The following is a 20,076-nucleotide window of genomic DNA, read 5'->3' on the forward strand; positions in this document are numbered from 1 at the left end:
CTCCCTACTAGGCAATGCTCTGCAATGGAGCTGCTTCTCCATTGCTCGGCAACTGAGCCATCTCAGTGCCTGCGGTGAGGCCATGGAGCCATCCTCAGTGCCTGGGGACAACTTGCTCAAACTGTTGGAACCATGGCTGCAGGTGGGGAAAAGAGAGAGAGAGAAAGAAAGAGAGAGAGAAGAAAGGAAGAGATGTAGAAGCAGATGGTCACTTCTCCTGTGTGCCCTGACTGGGAATTGAACTCAGGGCTTCCACACCCTTTAGGCCAGTTCTCTACCACTGAGCCAACTGGCCAGGGCCTGTGAATTCTATTTATTTATTTATTTATTTATTTTTTACAGAGACAGAGAGTGAGCCAGAGAGAGGGATAGACAGGGACAGACAGACAGGAATGGAGAGAGACGAGAAGCATCAATCATCAGTTTTTCATTGCGCGTTGCAACACCTTAGTTGTTCATTGATTGCCTTCTTATACGTGCCTTGACCGTAGGCCTTCAGCAGACCGAGTAACCCCTTGCTGGAGCCAGCGACCTTGGGTTCAAGCTGGTGGGATTTTTGCTCAAACCAGATGAGCCCACGCTCAAGCTGGTGACCTCAGGGTCTCGAACCTGGGTCCTCTGCATCCCAGTCCGACGCTCTATCCACTGCACCATCGCCTGGTCAGGCTTTTTTTTTTTAATTTTTTTTTAATTTATTCATCTTACAGAGGAGAGGGAGAGACAGAGAGAGAGAGAGAGGAAAGACAGAGAGAGAGAAGGGGGGAGGAGCTGGAAGCATCAACTCCCATATGTGCCTTGACCAGGCAAGCCCAGGGTTTCAAACCGGCGACCTCAGCATTTCCAGGTCGACACTTTATCCACTGCACCACCACAGGTCAGACAAATTCTAAAAGAAGAGATGCCAAGGTTTCTGAAACACCCCATCTTCAGAAATCTTTCATATGGTCTCAATTTGTAAAAGCACTAAATCCGACAGGATTCATTATTCCAGTGACCAGATCTATAGTAACTGAAACAGCAGGAAAAATCACTTAGAGATGGAGATATTCCTCCATAAGGCCTCCATATCACAAATCTCCTACCGCCCTTTTCCTTCTCCTCTTCTTATTACTCAGAAGGTTGTAGGAGTTAGTCCATCACTCTTTTTTTTTTTTTTTTTTTTTTTACAGAGACAGAGAGAGAGTCAGAGAGAGGGATAGATAGGGACAGACAGACAGGAACGGAGAGAGATGAGAAGCATCAATCATTAGTTTTTTGTTGCAACATTCATTGATTGCTTTCTCATATGTGCCTTGACCATGGGGCTACAGAAGACCAAGTAACCCCTTGCTCAAGCCAGCGACCTTGGGTACAAGCTGGTGAGCTTTTTGCTCAAGCCAGATGAGCCCGTGCTCAAGCTGGCGACCTCGAGGTCTCGAACCTGGGTCTTGCGCATCCCAGTCCGACACTCTATCCACTGCGCCACCACCTGGTCAGGCTCTGTCACTCTTGATGATGGGGGATTTCCAACCAGAGACTCTCCCATAGTGGTCTGTGTAGCTAAATGGCACCAAGACAGACTTATCTCTTCTTTCCATGAAATTTGACTGTTTTCATGAGTCCACTCCAAGAAATGTGGAATTATTTTCCCCTTCTTTTTATTCTGAAACAAAGCAGGCTACCTTGGCTATCATTGCATCTGACTGCTTCTCAAGAGGGCCCCATTTGAGACTCAAGATGAATGCAAACTCTGAAGGTAGAACAGAGCCTAATGAGAGACAGAGACATAGGCATGCAGTATCATCACCATACAGTATTGGTGGTGATATGTGTGTGGCTTCTTTCACTTACCCATAATGTTTTCAAGGTTCATTCACATTGTAGCATGTATCAGTACATCATTACTTTCTATGGCTGAATAATATTCTGTGGTATAGATATACCACATTTTATTTATTCATTTATCAGTTGATGGACATTTGGATTGCATGTTTTAACTGTTGTGAATAGTGTTGCTATGAATAGTCAAATACAAGTTTCTGATTGAATACTTGTTTTCAGTTCTCTTAGTTTTATACCCAGAAGTAGAATTGCTGGGTCGTAGGGCAATTCTGTGTTTAAGTAATATTGATGACTTTTGAAGATTATCTATCATTAATAGCACATATAGATCTAAATAGCTCTATTTGTTTGAACAGCTTCATATGGATGTCTGTCACCTATTGTTTTTTGTACCTTTGTGGTTACAAATAATGCTTCAGAGAATACTGTAAAATCTTTGTATACTTCTCTAAGTAGTGGGATAGAGTAGAATTACTGGGTCAAAAGGTATGTGTTTTTAAATTTGTGTTATTAAGTTGTACCTACTTATACTCTCACCAAAAATATATGAGGGTTCCTGTTTCCTTTCTCTTGATTACTTTTATTTTATATTAAACATAGCTAATGGAATAATTCTCCTGTGATGTTATTTTGATCATGTCATTTTCTGGCTTCAGACACTGTTATGCTTGTCTCTTATCCTTTAATGATTATAGCTGCCATTATTTTGGGTAATCAATTACATATGCTAGACACTTGACATATATTCACACTTCATTACATCTCTTTATTTTGTAAAGAGAAACTGTGGCTTAGGTCACACAGTAAGTTGCTGAGCTGAGGTTTCAAACATATGTTTGTTACCAGTTTCTTATGATTTACTCCAGAAATAGTCTCTGCATATACAAGCATAGATGTTGTGTACAGGTATGTGCATGTGTGTGCATGAAGAAAAAGATATTCAATGGTTGTAAATTTAAAAATAAGTTGATGTTGACATTTGGAACAAAGTGAAATTTTCTCAATAGCCAATGATTTTTAAAATGAAGTAAATGGATTTATAACTTGTGTCAAAATCATCTGAGATGCTTTTTAAAAGCTGCCTGGCCTGCTGCCCAAGCCTATGGAGAGATTAAAGAATTTGGGAGCTTGATAGGAAATGATATAGACCACAAAGCCTTTCTTCTACTTTTGAAATATTAGACAGCTTCTACTCTATTTACTCATAAATCAACCTTGAGAGTGAAGGCATTTTAATGATTCAAAGTAGAGAAAGCTAGTGGGGGTTGGGGAATGATCCTGGCAGGGTAGATTGGGCCAAATTGCAGGGTCATAAGTTGAACCGATCACTGATGTTTAATAACATGGACAAGCCGCCTAATCTTTCCAGGTGTCACTTTCCTCATTTTTATCAGGGTGTAAGACTAAGTTTATAAATATAGCACAATGCTCAACAGCACTCTGAAACCAGACTGCCTGGGCTTCAGATTCTGGCTCTGCTACTTACTAGTTTTATCACTTTGAACAAGTTACTTTATTCTTCTGTGCCTCAGATTCGTCATTTGTCAAATGGGGATGATATTAACCCCATAGTGTGTTGTGAGTTAGATTAAATCAGTAAGCGTATGGAAAGCTCTTAGAACAATGCCTGGCACATAAAAGTGGTGTGGAAATCTTAACTATACCGCTTCAGTTCTACTGTCTTCCAATTCTCGAGGACTTGACTCATCACCAGTTATCTATTCCGAACACTAGAACACAGGAGTTTCTTAAGAGGACTCATGAAGAACCGTAATTAAAATCTATGAGTCAGTTTTTGGAGCTATCATCCCCTCAATTGTGTTAGATTATGAACTAAAATTGGGTAGTGCATTTCCCAGTGGACACATTGTACAAGTGTTTCCTTCTGAAACTTGTTTAGAAAGATGGCCTTACAAGATTAATTAAGACTATAAAACCTGGTACCTACTTATTGTCTCCCTGGGCTGTTAGTGTTCATTTACAAAGATTGATTGAATGATGCTATTCTAGTTGCTTTATTATATTCCTGTTGTTTCTGATGTTGGTAATGTCTGGCCACTGTTTTGGTATGTATTTACTATAAACACATGATGTAATGGAGTAATGTTGTAAAACAGCATATGTATATTTGAGCATACTTTCATTATCTGCTCCAGGGAACAGCATTTTCTTTTATTTATTTATTTGTTTGTTTGTTTTTCTTTTTTTTCTTTTTTCCGAAGCTGGAAACGGGGAGGCAGTCAGACAGACTCCCGCATTCGCCTGACTGGGATCCTCCCAGCATGCCCACCAGGGGGCGATGTTCTGCCCATCTGGGGCATTGCTCTGTTGCAACCAGAGTCATTCTAGCACCTGAGGCAGAGGCCACAGAGCCATCCCCAGCGTCCGGGCCATCTTTGCTCCAATGGAGCCTCGGCTGTGGGAGGGGAAGAGAGAGACAGAGAGGAAGGAGAGGGGGAGGGGTGGAGAAGCAGATGGGCGCCTCTCCAGTGTGCCCTGGCTGGGAATCGAACCCGGAACTCCTGCACACCAAGCCAATGCTCTACCACTGAGCCAACCGGCCAGGGCCAGCATTTTCTAAGTAATAGCAGTTGCTTCTGCACCAAAAGAAGAACCTAAAACCAAGGACACTGGGCTTCAATATAAAAAAAAGTCAGTGAAAAATGAGATAAGATATTTTATCTTGATTTAAAGATTTTCAAACCATTTTTCCTCCTCTTTGGAGTAGAATCTACAATAAATAAAACATATCCAAGCAGAATGCTCTTCTTGGAGAAGTTAAATTTAATGGCCTGGAGCTGTGCCTACTCACCCTCTTTTTACCTGTCCTCCCAGATGACCTGAGTCACTTTCAAGGAACTCTAGGACTCCCAAGCTCCAAGTTGTTTTTTTTTTTTTAATTTTTATTTATTTATTTTTTACAGAGACAGAGTGAGTCAGAGAGAGGGATAGACAGGGACAGACAGGAACGGAGAGAGATGAGAAGCATCAATTATTAGTTTTTCATTGTGCATTGCAACACCTTAGTTGTTCATTGATTGCTTTCTCATATGTGCCTTGACCGCGGGCCTTCAGCAGACCGAGTAACCCCTTGCTGGAGCCAGTGACCTTGGGTTCAAGCTGGTGGGCTTTTGCTCAAACCAGATGAGCCCGCGCTCAAGTTGGCGACCTTGGGGTCTCGACCCTGGGTCCTCTGCATCCCGGTCCAACACTCTATCCACTGCGCCACCGCCTGGTCAGGCCTAAGCTCCAAGTTTAAAAATGAATGATATAATTTATTATAAGTTTATTTTGCCTGTAGCATATTATTTATTTTCCCTAATAAAATTGTGAATTACATAAAAACTAATTTCTTGTTCGTGGGTTCTGGATCCTGTAATTTATTTGGTTTATTTTTAATTTTTAAAAATTGATTGATTTTAGGGCCCTGGCCGGTTGGCTCAGTGATAGAGCGTCGGCCTGGTGTGCAGGAGTCCCGGGTTCGATTCCCAGCCAGGGCACACAGGAGAAGCACCCATCTACTTCTCCACCCCTCCCCCTCTCCTTCCTCTCTGTCTCTCTCTTCCCCTCCCATAGCCAAGGCTCCATTGGAGCAAAGTTGGCCCGGGCACTGAGGATGGCTCTGTGGCCTCTGCCTCGGGCGCTAGAATGGCTCTGGTTGTGACAGAGCGATGCCCCAGATGGGCAGAGCATCGCCCCCTGGTGGGCATGCCGGGTGGATCCCGGTCGGGCGCATGCAGGAGTCTGACTGCCTCTTCGTTTAAAAAAAAAAAATTGATTGATTTTAGAAAGAGAGGAAGGAGGAGGAGAGAAACATAGAGAAAAACATCAATTTATTGTTCCACTTATCTATATATTCATTGGTTGATTTTTGGATGTGCCCTGACCTGGGATCAAACCTGCAACCTTTGTGTAACAGGATGAGGCTCTATCCAGCTGAGCTACCTGGCCAGGGCCTTGTTGGTTTAATCTTTATTGCTCTCCCCCCCCCCCCCCTTGGGATACACTCTTGCTCTTAATCCTCTTTCTGGTGGCAAACTTCAGCACTTTGCATCCTTCCTATGGAGATAAGATTGATCTAGGGGACATGTGGGCCTGAAAGCTCTCTACTTGAAGAAAAGATAAACCTTCTAATACAAACACAAACTTGATTAAAACCTATATCTTGAGCTCAGATTGTTTCTTTTTATTCATTAGATTTGTCTGCCTCTGCTCATTCCAAGGTGGTCATCTTCACAGTTAACTCTTTGGGTAGTTCTCAGTCCTACCTTGATGTAGTACAGAGAAATGTGGATATGTTCAAAGCCCTTGTCCCAGCTCTGGCACATCATAGTCAACACAGTGTCCTGCTCGTTGCATCTCAACCAGGTAAAAGGTTTTATTTTAAATGAAGTTAATGGTTCAGTGCATCAGTAGAATTGCCATTACTGATAAGAGTCATAAAACTAGGTTATAAAGAGCTGACTAGACTATTCAGCTAAGTTGCTCTTATAATGAACACTACCATATTTCCATTTCCTGTCATAGAGTGACTTCTTATGACTGGCATTAACTAGAAGGTTACAAATTGTAATTTTTGATGTGATACTACTATTATTGTGTTCCAGGTTGTTAGCCATGCTTTCCTCAGTGAGAACATGTTAGACTCCCAAGAGAAAAATGCAGTGGCTTATATGAAAGATCTTTTGTTAATTCTGAAGTGTCATAAAATGTTAGTGAGCATGCCAGAGTACATTTTTAACATTTTGTATTTTAAATTGTTTGAAACTGTTTTACCTCAAAAAGAAGTATTTTCAAAGAATTTGGTGTGGTACTGGACTCATTAGTACACAGGTTTTTTTAATGTTCCCAATATAGGAATGTGGTATGCATTTCACTTGTTTTCCCATAGTTATTGGTTGAGAGGGACACGGATCTCTTTAATTCACAGCATCCTTTTGGCATGTACGAAGAAAGTAGTTGTGTTTTGTTCATAATCTTTTACTGCATAGTGGTGGATATGAATCAATATTTTAATTTAAAGATAGAGATTCAGCTCAAGATAAATAGATATAAAAGAGAACTTGAGGCCCTGGCCGGTTGGCTCAGCGGTAGAGCGTCGGCCTGGCATGCGGGGGACCCAGGTTCGATTCCCGGCCAGGGCACATAGGAGAAGCGCCCACTTGATTCTCCACCCCCTACCCCTCCTTCCTCTCTGTCTCTCTCTTCCCCTCCCGCAGCCAAGGCTCCATTGGAGCAAAGATGGCCCGGGCGCTGGGGATGGCTCCTTGGCCTCTGCCCCAGGCGCTAGAGTGGTCTGGTCGCGGCAGAGCGACGTCCCGGAGGGGCAGAGCATCGCCCCCTGGTGGGCAGAGCGTCGCCCCTGGTGGGCGTGCCGGGTGGATCCCGGTCGGGCACATGCGGGAATCTGTCTGACTGTCTCTCCCTGTTTCCAGCTTCGGAAAAATACAAAAAAAAAAAAAAAAAGAGAGAACTTGACAATGAAAAAAATCATTTTCTAGTTTTCTGTACCAAGTTTTCATCTCTCTTGTTTCACTATTCTAGGAAATTATTTTCCACTTTTAACAATTTATATTTAACAACAAAGTTATGTTAAATCATGCTGAAAACTGATTCATATTTTTAATATACATTAGAAATACATTCTGCCTTCCATGCATTTAGGACCTATGAAGAGTATATACAAGTTCTAATGTACTTATTAAAATAACAAATATTCGTTTGTGGACTAGGCTAGAAGTATATATTTTTTAATCTTTACATTTTCACCTTACGTGCAATATTTAGTGGAAATCATGACCTATGTGACATGGAAACTGAGTGCATTTCCTGCAAATCGAGTGATTGGAATTGGATGCAATCTGGATTCACAGAGATTACAGTATATTATTACAAATGTTTTGAAGGCACAGACTTCAGGAAAACAAGTATGGGTTATTGGTGAGCAGGGAGAAGACAAAGGTAAGAAATAAAGTTTTAGTAATGTATGATAACCTAAATCACTAGTGGCCATGACATTCAGCTATATCTGGGGACTCAATAATTGTGGAGCTCAGTTGGTTTTTGTTCCACATGTGAGTGCCTTCTGTGTAACATGCTGTGTGCTATGAATAGACTCCTCAAACATGCTCTTCTAATTACATTTACTTCTCTGTTAATTTACACTTAGGCAAGACTCCTTAGTCAGGTTTTGTGTTTCCTCAAAACTATTGATATTTTCTTAAAAGTTAAAACTTCCTATCTGCTTTGAGTACAAATATTAACAGCTGTTATGTCTGGGTTAGAGGTAACTTTCAAAAATTTGTACTTTTTTGTGTTTTCTAATTTTTTCATTATGGATGTATAGTATTTGTATAATTTTTAAGAAAATTGTTTTAATAAAATACAGCAGTAATTTACATCTATATAAATATGTACTGACTACCACCTAGAAAGTTCAGTGCCAGAAAGAGTCAGGCTGTAGAATAAGCCTTTACAAAACCGAATGGTGTAATTCAAGCAGAAATATGTTTCTGGTTCAGAGTGCTTCCTGACATTAGATACTTAGTCAATAGGACCTTTGAGAAGGGTAATGAATAAGAATTTGGAGCAGATGTGTTAGAGTAATGAATGTCTAGGGACTCAAACAAACCCAAGACCTGAATTTTATACACTACTCCATTTGCGTTCTGATACACGTCGATCTTTTGCTTAATCTGTTGCAAATTTCCCAGTTAGTTTTTTTGCCTTTATTCTACCAAATTAATAATGGTATTAGCTAAAATTTACACAGTGCCTGCTATATGCTTTCAGTTATTAGTTGTCTTCCTAAATTATTCTTCTTTTAAAAAACTTTCACTGGCTTCCTCTGACCTAACCATTAAATGTCTTTCCTTGGCATTCAAGGAGTCCCAAAATATAGCCCTAATCTTCCTTCCAATTATAGTTACAGAGGTAGTCATGTTATTAAAGAGCTGGAAGGGACCCAAGGGATCATCAGTTATACTTTGTTTTAGGGAGCCAGAAATGTTTGCAGGGATGGTAAGAGTGACCTACCAGGTCAAGAAAAACTAAAATCCAGGTCTTGTGCCTCTTTGCTTCACCCCACAGCTTTGCTTCAGCCACAGGGACCTTTGTGCACTGCATTTACTTCCCCATTATCCTATCTCTCTCTCTCTCAGCATATTTAAATCTCATCCTTCAAGGTCTCTGTCAGCCCCCCCTTATTGATACTGTGAAGCTTTTTCTGATCACATCACTCCACAGTGATTTTTTTCAATCCTTTGACCTAAAAGATATTGTTAGCTGTATGGTAATTAACCATATCTTGTCTCATGACATTTGTACTTTTGTGGAACTGCTGTTCTGATTCAATTTGAATTTTTGTGCACCTTCTTCTTATTAAAAGTGTAAATTATTAAGCTGTTTTTCTACTTGAGAAAGTCTTGTATTCACATCACAAAAAAACCTCAATAGTACAAAAAGACATACAGTGAAAAATAAGCCTTCTATGCCAAACACCCAGTCCCCTTTCTTTAAAAGCAATCACAGTGCTTGACCAGTGGTAGCACAGTGAATAGCGTGTCGACCCAGAATGCTGAGGTTCTCTGGTGAACCCCAAGGTTGCTGACTAGAACGTGGGCTTGCCAGCTTGAGTGCAGGGTCACTGGCTTGAGCACAGGATCATCAACATGATCCCTGGGTTGCTGGTTTCAGCCAAAAGGTCACTGGCTTAAAGTCTAAGATTGCTGGCTTGAGCAAGGGGTCACTGGCTCTGCTATAGCCCCCCAGTCAAGGCATGTATGAGAAGTAATCAGTGAATAACTAAAGTGAAGCAACTACAAGTTGATGCTTCTCACTCTCTCTCATCACTCTCTTTCTCTCAAATCAATAAAAATAAAATTTTTTTAAAATAATAAAAGCAATCACAGTTACCAGTTTCTTGTGTAACCTTATAGAAATGTTCTGTGCATAGACAAACACATGTATATAATATACATCATACATTATTCTCTACCTTGCCATTTATGTATCGATATGACTTGGATATGATTAATATGTACATTCTTTTTAACTCCTGGATAACCAAAATTTATTTAACCACTCCCCCTAATAAGTTACAATTTTTGAACGAATTAGACTATTTCACAATATGATTGCATATGTATCGCAAATTGTAAAGAGAATAAAGGATGGTGTGACAATAAATAAACCAAGACATTGTGCTGACTGCTCTTAGAGCTACATATATGTATAAGAACCTGACCCTGTCTTTAGGAAGCTTAGAGTCTAATACAGGAAATGACTGTAATAAAAGGCAATAGTGACTTGCTGTGAGAGGGGTCCAGGGAAGAAGGATAGAAGCACAAGAAAGGATATGGTAATTCTGTCTTGAGCTCTCAGATGGTTACTAGAAACAGAGGGATGTAGATGCATGTGAATTGGGATCACTTAAGTATAATATGTAACATTTGACATATATAAAAGAATGCATACATTTGACACATAAAAGAGCAGTGGATGGAGCATCAACCTGGGATGCAGAGGACCCAGGTTCAAAATCCCAAGATCGCCGGCTTGAGCGCGGGCTCATCAGGCTCAAGCATGGGCTCACTGGGCTCGAGTGTGGGGTCACTGGCTTGAACATGGGGTAATGGACATGATCCCATAGTTGCTGGCTTGAAGCCCAAGGTCACTGGCTTGAGCCCAAAGATCGCTGGCTTGAGCAAGGGGTCACTGTCTCAGCTGGAGCCCCCTTGCCAAGGCACATATGTGAAAGCAATCAATGAACAACTAAGGTGCCTCAATGAAGAATTGATGCTTCTCATCTCCCTTCCTGTCTGTCTGTCCATGTCTGTTCCTCTCTCTCTCTCTCACTTAAAATAAATAATACATATAATGTATATTATGTTTAAAGCATAATAGAATAAACAGTCATGCATCCACACTCAATTATTAAGAACATCACTGATATCACTGAAGCTGCCTAGGTACTCTCCAACCTATCTCCCTGTCGTCCATCTAGATACCACTGTCAGATCACTTATCTTGTCTTCTATTTGTTTCAGAGATAGTTACAGCCATGGTATACTTGACCCTGAAGCCACAAATGGATTAGAGGCTCCCTCTGCTGGTTTCATATGTAGATACCAACTGATTGTATTTTAGTATAAATGATAGCACTGCAGTAATAGCAATTACAATTATTTTACATTGAGTGGCTACTATGTGTATTAAATGGTTTGCATATCTCACTCTGAGAAGGAGGTGGTGGTTTTCCAAATTAATAGATAAGGAAGCTTAAAACTCAGGTTAACTATAATTTGTTTGTGGTTACACATCTAGTAAGGGCAAAACTGAGGTTTGAACCCTAATTGACTCCAAAGCTGTGCTTTTTCTTCCTGTGACTTAATTAGATAAGTTATCTAAAGCATTTAGTGTAGTGTTTGGCACAGAGTGAACACTCAGCAAATGGCAGCTGTTATTACAGCAAGAAAATTGGCAAAAGGACATATAAAAACTGCACTTTGAAGTAAAGCAGTGTTAGGATTTGGAAAAATAGGAATAGCAGGTGTGTAAGTAAAATTGTTCTCCTCAAGTATTTCAGAGACAAAGGATAACTACAGCCTGGGAGAAATCACACGACATACAAACCCTTTAGGATTTGTTTCCTGCTTTGTTCCCCAGCTTCATCTTCTGCCATTCTGCCAGGTTTCTATGCTAGTCAGATGGTCAACTTGCAGTTTCCTGGATGGTTCGTGCACTCTCATGCCTCCTTGCCTTTGCATCTGATACTTCCTTTCCCTGAACATTCATTCACTTGGCTAATTCCTGCTTACTTCAAGACTGGGTTTGAGTGTCACCTCTCCCAGGAAGCCTTCCCTAATTCTCCAGGTTAAGTAAGTTCATTTCTCTATTATAAACATTATCACACTATGTTATAACTGCGTATTTATCTATTTTTTCACCCTACCAGATTGTAAGCTCCTTGGAAAGGTCTTGGTAAATGTGTTTTGAGATGAATGAACCATCCTGACACCATCCTGCAACCAAAGGTCATTCATATTATGCCCCACCAAATTAGATAGCCAGCAAAACATGTGCTTTGGAGCCACAGTATTCAGCTGTGATATTGTAATCGTGTGCAAACTGCATATCACTCCTTAAAATGGTGTTTTAGAAATCCAAGACTTGGCCCCAGAACAGAATGTTAGGTCATCTGCTTTGATTGTCAGTCTTACCGAAGGGGTAGGTGTTATTAAATATATGTAATGGAAAAGCACTATTTCATGGTTGTTTTTCATTAAAATTTTGAAGTCCAGAGGATTACAGTTCTTGAGAAGTAGAACCAGAAAGTTAAGATTGATATTAGATACAGTACTTGAAAGGGCTCCTTTCAAATAGATTTACATTTAGGAAGTTTGAAGGGCTGGGCAGTAAATGAACAAAAAAATGAAATAATTAAATCTATCTGAAATTAGTTGAAAATTCTAATGAATGTATCAAAGCAAATTTGAACATAGTGAAACTTTCTCCCTCTTTCCAAATGTTCTTTTCTCATGGCTCAAGTATGTTTTCTTCTTTGTTATGATATACAATTATGAATTGTATGTAAGGTTAGTTCTGTCTTAACTCCTGAGCATTTTTTTAAGGAAGAGAGATAGAGACAAAAAAGAAACAGACCCAGAGACAGGAAAGGAGAGAGATGAGAACTTTCAACTTATAGTTGCGGCACTTTTAGTTGTTCATTGATTGCATCTGGATACATATGGTGTCCTTTGTTGCTGATATATTACTAAATGGCCTAACTTTGAATGTAGTTTAGAAGACTTGTATTTTAAACATATGATAGTCTTATATGTATCCAAAAGTATTTTTGTTTTGGTGACTTAAAGATTTGTATCAAAGAACGTCTTCACACAGATGAGGAACAGAGGAATTAGAAGGTTTTCAAAATGTTACTTTCAATTCTATACAGTATTAAGATGTATTATAAATATCAAGTTCACATGTACAGCTTTGAATTTTGAATTGTTTTTTATAATTAGTGTAGTAGAGATATGGGTAATGCTAAAGATGCTCTTAGAACACAGGATCTTGCTTCACTAACTGCTGTGAAAATCTAGCCCAGAATAGGCGACCAAATTATTCCTCACCTGGTAGAAGAAATTAGTTTGTGTGGCTCCCAGCAGAACAAATGCCAAGCGCTTGCAGTACTTGAGAGCCTATTATTCACAGCCTGCTGAGGAAAGAAAGCTTTCCCTTTAAAATAGCATTGTAGAACTATTGCTGATGAGAGACAATAGGTAAGGAGGCTGCAAGTGTTTTGGGGATTGCAGCTCAAAATCTTTCTTAGCCCAGGCAGTCGGTACAGAACAATTAGTGTCATCAGTGGAAAATGTAATTATTGCTAGGATGAGGGAATGTTTATTTAATGTTTAATACATGTACCTTTGACTGCAAACAATAATTTATCATATCTTAATCCTAAGAGAGTTATTGGCAAAATATAATTAATTTTCATTTACTTTATAGTGACAAATTGGGGTAGCCAAGAAGAAGTAATGAATCATAACTCCCAGGTGCAGCTGTCCAGCAGGTAATACTCAGTGTAAATTTGCACTTATTCAACTAACAATCATGTCTTTCATTACTAACAGGAGAGCTGTTTACACAAGTACTTACAAGGTTCCTGTGGACAAAACTAGCTAGTACAGACAAATCCAATAGTACAGGGAGCAATGTGTTCTGTTCTCTGATTTCGTATCTGAAAGTAGATCTCAGAGTGCTTTGCAAACTTAATTTCAGATACACAGTTGACACTTAAAGGGCAGAACAGGTTTCTGATATGTGGACAGTGATTTACTGCTCCTATATCTAAACATTTGAGGATATTGAGAATTTTCTTAAATGTAGAAGAGAATTTCTCCATACTACTTAAAAACTAATATGTATTTATTAAACACACATAAATATTGAATACATTTAGAAATTAGTCTAACATGAATGGATGAACCATATTATAAGTTCAGGCAGAAACAAAGATCCTTGTCTTTTGCTTTATTCAGAGGCCTTCTGGGGTCTGGAGCCTATAGTTTGGACTCTACATTTATTTTCATGCCATTTGTTACTTCCCCATCACATAATGACATATTTCACCACAGTCTGAGTGGTGGAGATTTTTAGCTTTTTAAACCTTCAGCTTATAGTTTTTAGAACACAATAACTGGAAAGAATATTCTCTTATTGATGAGTAGTATGTTGTACAAACCATTCCAACCCAATTCTTTATATAACCTTCCATTTATAGCTTTTAAAGGGAAGAAATCCAACCTGGCCAACTGGTAGCGCAGTGGATAGAGCATTGACCCAGGTTCGAAACCCCATGGATGCTGGCTTGAAACCCTAGGTAGCTGGCTTGAGCAAGAGGTCACTGGCTCAGCTAGAGCCCCCCAGTCAAGGCACATATGAGAAAGCCATCAATGAACAACTAAGGTGCCACAACTATGAGTTGATGCTTCTCATCGCTCTCCCTTCTTGTCTGTCTGTCCTTGTTTCTCCCCCGCCCCTTGCTCACTTAAAAAAAAAGGAAGAAATTCCAACATGTTTTTAAATTTGTCATTTTTTATTAGTTACAAGAAGAATATATGCTATTATAAAACTTTACTGCAGATAGCTATAAAGTAGAAAGTGAAAAGCTGGGTAATTTCATTCTCTAGAAGCAACCACTATTAATGGTTTAGTGCCCACATGTTCAAACATTCCTTTCAATGCTTCTACAAACATCATTGTTTTTATTACTTTTATAATAATAGATTTATGTTATTCATATTATCTTGCAACTTGCTTTGTTTCCTTAATAATAAATTTTGGACATTTTTCTATATTGGATATCTAAATCTACTTTATGCTTCTCAAGAGCTACATGGCACTACAGTTGGTAGTGGTTTATTTAACTGGTTGCTTTAGATGAATTGTTTCCATTTTTTTTTCTGTCTCAAGCAAGGCAAGCATGTATCTTTTTGCACACTTGAGCATATATATATATTGTTGTAGGATAAATTCCTAGAAGAGGAATTTCCAGATCTGATGCTGCCAAATCTTTCTCCTAAAAGACTGAGTCTCTTTACACTCTCACCAGCAGTTATAGGAATGCCTGTTTCTAAAAGTAGGTATCAGTCTTCAAAGTATTTGCCAATTTTGATGGGCAAGACTATGTACTTGTTTTCATTCACATTTAGTTAAATAGTACTGGTGGTGAGCATTTTTTTATGTTATTAATCCATTTGTATTGCTCCTCCGTGAACTGCCTAATATTTTTAAAACCTTAAATCATTAGTTTAACTATAGTTTTTCTTAATGATTACTGTATAATTCTTCTGTGTTATAAAAATATTTAATTAATACCATAAACAGAAGGTAAAACTAAATGCATATTTTGATCATTTTCTGATTTTTGTTTTTTTTGTAACCTAGAGCCATGGAACTATTAAGGGAAAAAGGTCAAAGATCCTGGTCTGTTGGACTGTCAGTAGCTGACCTTGTTGACAGTCTTGTAAATGATAAAAAGAAAATGCATTCTGTATCAACTTTAGCAAAGGTAATTGGTATTCTCATCTTTTCATCATATTTTTTAACTTTTATATTATTAGTATAAAACCAGAAAAGGTGCTATTCATTCTGCAACCTGGTGTCTTCAATATTACCAGCTTTTAGGGTAACAAATGGGAAGAAACAGTTTGGTCTAAGCCCTATCCTGTTTGGCTATGGAAATTCTGGACTTCTACCATGTTTCTCCCCACCCCTGTGTAATTTGAGGGAATTCCGAAGGAGTTTACATATTCCATAAACTTCTCCTGGTTGTCATTTATTACCTTACCCAGCCAGCTCACCCCAGACTGATGTGCCAGCTGGTCTTAGCTGGTCATCCCAGTCTGCACTCTCTAGTTCAGTTTGTCCTTTCACACTTAATCTCAAGCATAAAGTCCCTAAAGCACAGCTAAGACCAGGTACAAATGCTTAACCAAATTTTCTTGAAAACTTAGGAATACCAGGAGAAATAAACATGGAAAGGAAAACTCAAAACAGATTATTGTATTTGACTTTGCCTAGAGCCCATTCTGTGCCCCTCCCCTGAGAACCTATTCCAACAGTTTTTTCTCAGCCCCCAACCTGCTACCTATATTGTGGGGGGCTAACTTCCCTGCCCATAAAAGGTATATCTTTGACCAGATTCCTCCCAGCTCACAAAAAGTTTCTGAAACAATAATTTGAGTTTATAAAATAAATGAATACAATTTTTTTTCAATGTTCAACTGTATCACTATGTACTAGGGCTATAAAAACAACAAAGTAACCATATTTATGGTATTAACTTGTCTGCAGTGATTCAGCTCTATTATAACCTAATTTTATCCATTTCAGGGATATTGTGATATAAATAGTGAAGTGTTTTTAAGTTTGCCTTGCATCCTTGGAAGCGGTGGGGTGTCTGAAGTCATCAAAAGCATAGTGGAAGAAGACAGAGTGACTGAGAAACTCCACGGCAGCGCGTCTTCGCTCCATGGTCTCCAGCAACAGTTAAAGCTTTGAGTGTAAAGTTCAGAGTTACCTGAAAGGAAGGGCTAATTTTGCCAACATATGTAAGGTTGAGAACTTCTGTAACTTATTCCTTATTTTTACAAACTGCTTGGTTAAGGTAGATGATTTCTTGGTTAGTTTTGTGATTTGAATTCTTAAGGAGTTAGTTAAGGAGGAAAAAAATCTCATTTTCTATGTTGTTCTTGAGATACCTATATCATTCTTTAAACCTAGAGCAGAGGTATGCATCTGCGATATGCATCATGTAAAATTATGTAGTCTCAACTAAAGCACATTCAGCTCTTTGGGAATATTTTGAAAATAATACATGTTTAGAAGAAAATCACTCTTTGTTACACCAAACATGATAAGCTGAAGGCCCAGTATGGATTTACAAAATCTGTGTAGGTATACATTCTCAAAGTATCCACAGTTTAAGGTATTAATGTTTCTTAAGATACAGTTGGTAGTAATGGTAATAATGATTTTGCTTTCACTCTGTAGTTAGTTAGCTACCAAAAAATGGTAAAGAATTTTACATGTACTTTAAAATAGTAAAACGAAAGGAAATTTTTTTTAATATATAAAGAGAAAGTTATCTTATAGTGGAACTATCCTTTCTGAAATTTTCTATAACTTCTTTCTGAACTATATCAGATCTCTAACATTTCACAAACTCACTGTAATATTAGTAGAATCATAAAGAAATGTGAATTTTCAGTAAAAATAGATAGTGAATGAAACCCAAGCAGTTTACGTTAAAATGAAAAATGGTTTTTTTCATAAAAGCCATTGGTTTTTAAGGAGGACAGAGGTTTGAGGGACTGATTGTTCTGAGCTTATCTTTTAACAACTCCTAAAGAAATGATCAGAGTATATATGCTTTGGTGATGGGTCAATAACAATATCTTCACATGTGAAAGATAGCATATTATTACTAAGGTGGCATGCAGCTAATAGTAACTAACATCAACATTTATATTTCAGATAGTATGATGAGCACTTTATTATTTTATTGAATCTTCACAGTAACCCACGAGGTAGGGACTATTACCATCATTATTTTACAGAAAAAGAAATTGAGCTTTAGTGACCAAGATTTGATGGTTAAAGGGAACTTCCCCATACAACCTCTACTTTTTCTAAGTACAAGGAGCGGGAGCAGGCCTAACAGCCAAAATAATCACCGCAGGTCTTAAATCTGGGGTTCTGTACTCTTCTATTCTTATCTAGGAGCTGACTTTTTTCCAACATAGTTTTTAGAAAGATTGATTCTCTGACTTCCCAGACTTGCTGTCAGCAAATAGCAGAGGGGGGTATGCACCAAGGTAGGTGTTATTCAGGTAGTGTTGACTGGGAGCCTATTCTACACCAGGCATTCCATTTTTAGGCACTGCAGATACAGTGGTGAGCAATCATGGACCAGGTACAAGCCTGGTATATAATCTAGTATGAGAACATAGTAATCAAATATCACAAATAAATGTACAATTGAAAATGTACAAAGTACTTTGAAGATGACCAGGTGCTTTGAACAAATATCATAAGTGAATCCAAACCTGGTCAGAGAGATAGAAGCCCATTGGTTTATGAGGGCAGATACATCCTAGGTAGAGAGGAAACAAAGTAATGTGGATTTAGTACAATAATGGATGCTTATAATGATGAACTTAAATGATTAAGAAAAGGTGAAATTATATTCAGTGTTCATGTTTAAGCAGGAAAGTATTTAATATGCTTGGAAAGATTCTAAATACTAACTAGTATAAAAACCTTGAACATTTGAAGAATGTTCTGTGTAAATTCACTAGAGAGGTAGATTATTTTGGTATTACTCTAACAATGTAGCCTCATTGCCCATTTGTATGAGATAGGAAAGAAAAATGAAAGAATGATTCTTGTGTTTTTTAGAAAAACAATTAGCCTTTTCTAATATCAAATACCTAATGAGAAATTAGATCATTTCTACTAATATGCTCTTAAACAATAACCTAACTACAAGATACTGTATATAGATGGAATGCCAAGAATTCACTACATTAATTCTAAAAGAAACATGTCAACACATCATATTTGTTGAGCATCTGCTGTTGTTCTAGGTACAGGTACTGTGTTAGAATGTGAGTATTCAGAGACAAGTAACAGCTCTTGCCCTTGAGAAGCCCACAATATAGAAGTAATTCTATCAGATAGTACCTCGAGCATTGAATATTATCAATCATATTGTAAATTCCATATACAAGTCAAGAAGCAGTACCATCACCACCTCACTATTTGGCAATAATTTGACATTCATGATGCTGCTATTAAATTTCACTTTTTTATTTTTCCAAAATCGTGGTGTCTCCTGTTATGATTTTTAGTGGGGTTTGGAATAAAGTGATTCTTTGATATCATAGCAGAAATATTTTATTTTTCCAGTTTTACATTGTGATTTTACTTCAATAAAAATAATGAATAAAATAAACTTTGACTTTAAAATCACCAGAATATGCTGAATTTATTGAGTAGAAGAAAAGTTATTCCTATTGAGAAGAAAGATCCTTTCATATAATTCTGTGCTCTCCAAGATATTTAAATTTTTCTTCTTTTCCAAGTGAGGAGGTGGGAGAGATAGACTGCTGCATGCATCCCACCTGGGATCCACCCGGCAACCCCCATCTGGGGCCGATGATCTTGCCCATTTGGGGCCATGCTGGCAACTGAGCTGAGGTGGTGGTTCCACAGAGCCATCCTCAATGCCTGGGCTGATGCACTCGAACTAGTTCAGCCATGGCTGCAGGAGGGAAAAAGATAGAAAAAGAGAGGGGTGGAGAAGCAGATGGTTGCTTCTCCTATGTGCCAAGACCAGGAATCAAACCTGGGTAGATGCTCTACCACTGAGCAAAACAGCCAGGGCCATATTTAGTTAAGTGGCTTAAGTGCAAAATGAAGAGACTGGATTTTGTTGTTTTTCAAACTTTAAAAATTTATTTTTAGCAAGAAAACTTTTTAAACACTATTACCTGCACTCTACCAATTGGTAAAAGCAGAGTTGCTTTAAATGTAAGTACTCCTGAGTAAGCTGTGGCTTTAAGAACAGTTGGAAGCCACATTGCTTTTAAGTGACATAAGAAAGGTGCAGTGGAAAGAAAGACTGTAGTATAGTTTCATTTGACTGGAGCTGTATGCTTGACTAACATGATGCCCATACTTAAAAAAAAATGATACCTATTAGAATAGTTTTTTTATTGTGTTTGTGTGTGCATGCAACAATTTATAATGATGCTTCTACATGGTTTCAATTACACCTTCTCTGTGTATGCGACCTTCACTTAGGTGCCAATTGAGAAGGGAATTAAAATCACAGCCTGCTCCTCATTAGCACTAGGCTAAAATCATATAGATTACCATACTTCACATCATCAAAACCAAGTTTTACAATACCTTGAATGACATTGTACTTATAAAACTGGTGATGATATGCAATGACTAATACAAATGACTATGAAGAACTTTGGTAGTAGAAATTCAATTAAAATGGAGTACTTTTATGTTGTACAAGGCAATAAGGATCTGAAGAGCCTGCCCTCAAAGACTTGGACTTTGATGGTGAACAGGCTAGTGCACAAATGTAGAGCAAGGTAGAATGCAGCCTGTGTTATCACTGATACCTGGGCACAGAGATGTTCTAGCTCAGGGGAATGGTTTCCCCGA

General features: G+C 38.4%; 1 protein-coding gene across 4 annotated transcripts in view; it reads left to right on the forward strand.

The window, feature by feature from the left end:
- The window catches only part of UEVLD (UEV and lactate/malate dehyrogenase domains), a 48,203-nt gene extending 29,056 nt beyond the window's left edge, over positions 1-19,147 (forward strand). Inside the window, exons 7-11 of one of the 4 annotated variants that reach the window (XM_066364688.1) lie at positions 6,019-6,189; positions 7,609-7,782; positions 13,336-13,399; positions 15,277-15,400; positions 16,225-19,146. In XM_066364688.1, the coding sequence (XP_066220785.1) occupies positions 6,019-6,189; positions 7,609-7,782; positions 13,336-13,399; positions 15,277-15,400; positions 16,225-16,392 (701 nt within the window). In that variant the 3' untranslated portion in view covers positions 16,393-19,146. Of the gene's footprint in view, positions 1-6,018; positions 6,190-7,608; positions 7,783-13,335; positions 13,400-15,276; positions 15,401-16,224 lie in introns of those variants that run through there. The other 3 variants (XM_066364681.1, XM_066364698.1, XR_010748949.1) reach the window with 3 other exon arrangements.
- Positions 19,148-20,076: the final 929 nt, after the last annotated feature.

This window comes from Saccopteryx leptura, chromosome 1, assembly GCF_036850995.1.
Source record: "Saccopteryx leptura isolate mSacLep1 chromosome 1, mSacLep1_pri_phased_curated, whole genome shotgun sequence".
NCBI classification, from domain to species: Eukaryota; Metazoa; Chordata; class Mammalia; order Chiroptera; family Emballonuridae; genus Saccopteryx; species Saccopteryx leptura.